Source organism: Desmodus rotundus, chromosome 7, assembly GCF_022682495.2.
Source record: "Desmodus rotundus isolate HL8 chromosome 7, HLdesRot8A.1, whole genome shotgun sequence".
NCBI lineage: Eukaryota > Metazoa > Chordata > Mammalia > Chiroptera > Phyllostomidae > Desmodus > Desmodus rotundus.
The window spans coordinates 21936000-21942046 of record NC_071393.1 but is presented as its reverse complement, the minus strand read 5'-3'; the positions used below and the strand labels follow the sequence as shown (position 1 = coordinate 21942046).

General features: G+C 52.6%; 1 protein-coding gene across 1 annotated transcript; it reads right to left on the bottom strand.

Annotated features, from left to right (window-relative positions):
• Nucleotides 1–621: 621 nt before the first annotated feature.
• Nucleotides 622–2708, bottom strand: LOC112301724 (prostate and testis expressed protein 3). The gene is made up of 3 exons (XM_053928182.1): nucleotides 2660–2708; nucleotides 1326–1451; nucleotides 622–785 (listed from the first exon to the last, which is right to left on the bottom strand). Exons 1-3 carry the CDS (start codon nucleotides 2706–2708, stop codon nucleotides 655–657), a joined length of 306 nt encoding a protein of 101 aa, XP_053784157.1. The 3' UTR covers nucleotides 622–654.
• Nucleotides 2709–6047: the final 3339 nt, after the last annotated feature.

Here is a 6047-nt window from a genome sequence, read left to right as displayed (position 1 = left end):
TGTTGTTTATATACTTTATGCTACCTTGATCGAACCAAGGCCTTTTTACTGGTCTTTGTCCCTACAGCCGTGTGTGTAAGCAAGGAATGTTACAGAAGCAGGAAGTGCCCAATGTGCTGTTTCCCACTAACATGGGGTGCGGATACCCTTTGTCAATGCCGAGGAAATCGTGACTGAGTCTGAAGTGGACCATATCCACTGGGAAAAATAATTTTGTGTCCACGGAGGAAAATCTTGAGGGCCCACCATCCAACGTGTTCCTATTTCTGCTTTACCCGAGTAAAGAAAAATGCACGTCGTACGTAAAATAAATATTTGTGAATTTTTGGCTGAAGCAGTTCTAGTTTACCTCAACGATCTATGCGAATCACAAGGTTCTAGAATAGTCTTGTTGTAAATGTTGCTGCACTGGGCCTGTCGGGGCCGCCTGCTTGGGGTGTGGATGTGCCAGGTCCTGTAACGGGGGGGACTGCTGTTGAGAATCATTACCCTCTGACCCAGACAGCAGCCAAGCCCGGGGCACTGGGAAGGAATTAACGAGAGAGCGGGGCTACTCCCAGGGTGGACCGGGCAGGGACCAGGGGCAGGCAGAGAGCGAAGGCGGAGAAGCGTCGGCAACGTTCTGCAGCAAGCCCGTGGGACAGCGCGCACACCTCACAGTTTGAAGTTGCAGTAATTGTGGTCGCAGCACTCGTGGGAGTAAACCCGACCGTGGTGATGGAACACCAGGGCTCTGCAGAACTTCTGGCACACCATGTAGGACAGCAGGTGGTTCCAGTCTGGAAGAAGAAGGAGCCGTAGACGTCAGCCAGTGACCCAGTTCTCAGAAGACACATCCGACCTGGCGCCTGCCCGGTCCGTGAGAATGTAGCCAGGCACGGGGCAGGTTTCGGGACCATGCTGGCTTACACTTCCCTGAGAGGCCCCAGCACGTGCGGCAGACACCTGTGGCCCCCCACAGCAGCTGTTTGCCTGAGGTCCCTGACAACCAACCCTTCCCTGGCTCTCCAACCAGCGGAGCAGCTTCATTCCTTCTCCTGCCAGATCAACAGCTAGTGCTTTCGTGACTGCAGAGCTGGAGTCCGATTGGTCAGTTTTGTTGGGAGTGTAGAATCCCCGCCTTCTCTCCCCGCCCTGTCTCTTTGTCCCCGACCCCATTTGTCTGCACGCACGCGGACCAGTGCTGGGCTTTTTCTGCACCTCGCCTCCTCTCCTGGACTGGCCTTAGTCTGAGGTGTAAAATTGCTGAAGTACTCTCCTAAAAACCTTCTAAGGGTCTCACGGCAGCACCCCACACCCCCACCCGCCCTGGCCCTCCAGCTTACTGTAGTCATACACCTTTAAGGTCATGCACTTCTCGTCCTTCTGAGCGACACAAACACCAAAGCCTCTTCTACAGCGATCTGAAGTCAGGTGAAGGTGGCAGGTTATGCACCTGAGCGCTGTCCCTGCTGGAAGGCACAGAGCTGGCGTGAGGTCGGGGCTGCAGGGGCTGCAGGGGCTGGCAGATGCAGGTCTTGGGCAGAGGGCAGTGGGGTGCGGGGCGGCGGGCAGTGGAGGAAGAACCGGTGGTGGCGTCAGGTAGTAAGCGGACAGAGCCCTGGACAACTCCACACCCTGGAGAAACGCTGTCAGAACAGTAAAAGGATTCTGGCCCCAACTTCAGTCATTCCACCTGGGTAACTGAGCAAAGATCTAGCCTTCACGGCCTTGGTTCTCCAGTGTACACACAGCGTTTTCATTACCGCTGCCCTGGCCTGTTTGGCAGCCCTGTAGGTAGGCAGGAGTGCGAGACTGTGAGCGAGCGCTTTAAAGTCGTTTACCCAAGCTAGTGTTCCCAGGACGGGGTTTCCGACCTTCACCGCTTAGATGTCGTTAGGTGATACACTCCGTCATTCTGCAATTCGGCCCGAATCTTTGTGAAGGCCCCGTGAATGAGGGCACAGTCCGTGACACTCTACGGGATACTGTGGGGGGAGCTCACCGAGATAGAGGTAGAATTTTTTTAAACACCCCTCTCCTAGTGCACCTACGTGAGAAAAGACAGTCGCATTCATGGAGCATCTCATCTGGGCCACGTTCTCTCAATTTGCAGCTGATCACATTCCCACACAGGCCTGGTGAGTGGGTGTTTCCCCAGTTCTCAGGCGATCAACCAAAACCACAGAGAATCAAAGACGGTGACTGAGCCAGGGTTTTTTTTTTTTATCCGATCCCAGAGCATCCAGTATTTGCTCTCCGAAAATCACTTGTTTGAATTTTAATATAAAATCCCTGACAAGGATGTCAAAGGCAAAATTATTTCTTAGAGAGTGCCCGGCTCCCCGAGGATGGGTATACAGACTCATGAATGGAAAGCAGGCCCCAGGGAAAACCTTGTTGGGAGTTCGGATTGTGGGGAATCGTAGGGAAAATATAGGGGAGGCAGTGCGAAGAGGCAGCTGGAGAGGCCCGAGCCCCTGCTGGGAGTGTTGGCAGAATGTGGAAAAGGGCAGGAGGTTGGCCAGGAAGGCAAAGGCATCGTTTTGAAGGCTAGCTTCTCCTCCCTTATAAATGCAATCCAGGCTCAGCCCTGCACGGGTACCTGTTACCCAGATGGAGATTCCCAGGGCTCCCTAAACCCCATCTCTGGAGCCCGCTCCTCAGCATTGGGACTCACCCTCAAAGCAGAAGAAGAGGGAGAAGACCAGCAGGACGTGTTTGTCCATCCTGATGCAGAAGCCCCCTGACCACGGAGGGAAGAAGCCAGGGTCAGCAAGCCCCCGTCGTTAGGCAACAGGCAGGAGACCTTCTCCGTGGCAGGGCAGGGGTTATTCATGCATCAGGGAGCAAGCCAATCACACGAGGCTTCCCCTGGGAGCTCAAGTTCATTTCTCTCCGCCCCGCAGCAGAGGGTAAGGACGACTGAGAAATCAATGCTGGCCTTTACACTAGGCTAACTTCGCTCTTCATCACAATGATTACTATTAGTATGACAGCCACGCCATTACGATTCTTGTTCCAATTTCCCACAGGAGGAAACTGGGTCTTAGAGGGGTTTCGCATCTCACCCACAACACCCCTCTGGCGACCGACGGTGCCAGTGCCCGGAGCAAGGCTGTCTCACCGAGAAGTCGCGCTCTCACCACCCTGAGTCCAAGCCTCTCGGGGATTCATCGGGGATTTGTCCGCACACTGAACACGCGTGCACTGAGCGCTGCGTGGGCCGGACACAGGCCTCTGCGTGGGAGCTGGGAGATGAGCAGCTGGGACGAGCTCCCCCAGCTCCTTACCTCACGGGTTAGGTGAAGGGATGACAAGACATGTAATATGTGACCCAACAGGGTCTGCACCCAGGGCTCCTGATTCCCGCCAGGCCCAGAACTCTTACTTTACCAGAAACCCAGCCTCCGAGCCCAGGCACCATGAACTTTGTAGGGCTGTGAAATCCTCCCTAGAATTATCACACCACCTGACCTTTAGCAAATTCATGTTGTGGACCTGGCCAGTTTTGTCCAATCGTTCTCCACGAAAGGGAACTTGGTTAAGGTTCGCCCTGGGTGAGGCTCCGGGAAACTGTGACCAGCGCTGGCATTCTAAACCCCCTGCACCTGTCGGTGAGCTGGTGGGACCTGCGCTAGGCATCCTAAGACTCCTCCATCCCAAACAGATTCAGCCACATGTTCTTTAGTTGTAGGAATCATACCTTGCATAAAACACGCCAAATCTGACCTTTGGGGACATCGGACATAGATCACATGAAATAAAGTCTTGGGTCAGATGCCAGAAAATTGGCAAACATCCTTGCCTAGGGAGAGAGCCAAAAGCCGTAGACATGAGGGGACTGGTTCTGAAACCAATTGATTCCAGACTTGGAGAGCAAGATAGCGAGGTCTTTTCCGTACTCTGCCAAATTTGCAGTGAGGGTGTTACAAACTGCATGGAATTTTCCAGGACTTCCCAAAGGCTTGTCAAGAAGGCAACCCCCTGAACCTCGGGCCTGGGGTTTACAAGATTATCAGGATTTTCTCTGCTTCGTCTGTTTAAAGACAGCGACTCTAGAATCATCGCCCAAGAAGCAGGCTTTCTAGGTGAAACTGCAACGGGTGTGCACAGTTTCTCTTCTTCTTCCTTCAAGTTCCCCGTGGCAGGTGCTTTCTGAAGGGCCCGTTGAGTTTCGAATCTCTTTTCTACTGGATCATTTCCAGTTCGGGTCATGGAATTCTGTAACTCCACCCAAACATTGGGGTCCTCTGACCCACTCCTCATTCTCCTGCAGAAATGCATCCATCCAAGATTCTTATAAGAATAACTTCTTTCTTCATCTAGCATGGAGTAGGAGAGAACAGGAGTCTGTTCATGGAGGCAGTGGGGGATACTAGAAATCGCATTTTCCCGGGAGTCTGCAGACCTGTGCCTGATTACTATGCCACCCATGGCGTCCTTGCCAGGCCACGTATCTGTGAGGTGAGAGTTGGGCCATTTTTATGACCCCTTACAACTCTGACGCCCTGTGGGTCTATGATGCAAATCATGAGGATGTGTACCAAGTTCCATGACGCTCACCTAGCGCTCTGCCTAGCACGCGGTGGGGGGCTGAACACGTGACAGCTGAAAGAAGACAGCTGAAGGAATGACAGTATGGCTCTCACAGATACCCTCTCCACCACCCCACAGACTCCGAGTCTACGGGGCACAGCACCCACATTAATGCACCCCCATGCCCAGAAGGCCGCCACTGGGCAGAGATGCCATTTGTCCTGCTCTGCAGAGATGAAAGCAGGACATTGTGTCCTTGTGACCCTGGTCTGTCTTGGCTCCGGGGTGGGTGACTGAGATCTTGATGATACCACAGATGGGCAACTTCTTACCTTGAGTTTTTAAATCATGCCCTTTGATTTGGGGGAATGGACCTTGGCACGGAGTCAAGGTCAGGCTGCTTTGTTCCTGGGTTCCCAGGGGGCAACGATGGCTTTCCAGAGAGAGAGAAGAGAGAGAGAGAGAGAGAGAGAGAGAGAGAGAGAGAAGAGCATAGAGTGAGAGATAAGGGTCCTTTAAAAAATCTGATGGGTAGTACCTCCTGGTGGGGGCCAAGGAAGTCACCTGGAGTTCACATAGAGCCCCCACACCTGTGAATGCTGTTGGGAAGAGCAGGGAAGGAAAGAACAAAACCAACCAATCAATATTTCTCTCTCTCCCCCTCCTCTTCCTCTCCTCTCTCTCTCTCCATCTTTCCCTCCCTTCCTTTCTCTCTGAAAACGATGAAAATAAAAATGTCCTTGGGTGAGGATCAAAAGATAAAAGTCTTACCCAACATCCCCCCCCCACCCCTTGGCAGGGAAGCATCCCATCCCTTTAGGCAGTCACACTGGAATGCCCCTCCTCTCGGCCCTCACAGACAGCATGAGCTCTAACACTGGGCTCTCCCGTCTGGGAGACTCCTGTTTGTGTCCCGGCTTGCTCATCTTCCTTTCCTGTGATATTGGCATTTGGTATGTGTTTTGTAATTATTTTAATCACACAATCGGTCACCTGAAGGCAACCCATTTCACCTCCACTCACCTTTTCCCTGAAACTCCCCTTCTCTGCACCACCGGAGGGGCCGCCAGGGCTTCTCCCTCCTTCAGACGCCACCTGCAACCCCCCCCTTACTTTCCCTCATCTCAGTCTAGGTGGGACAAAGAAAAATCAGAGATGATTCTGAAGAGAGTGACTAGGCTAATGAAAAGAGTTAAAAGGAACTCAGGTGGCCAAACCCTGTCCTGCTCTACCCAAAAGGCTAAAATGTGAAAGAGAAAGTCAACTCTACTTGCAGAGCTCGAGGCTTAGCTACACAACAGTAAATATAAATACATATATATATATAGGCTCATCATTGGAGAGAATTTTAAATTGAGACGTCTAGAGGTAGTGAGACTCTTGTGGGCGGTTTGGTCCTGGGAACACTGAGGAACTGTCTGTCCCTGAAATTTTATGATTCTGTGGCTTAGATGAATAGCCCGAAGACACATCGCTGGAAGACCGGCCAGCACCTTCCTCAGGACACTGCACACGACCCAGGTCCCAGG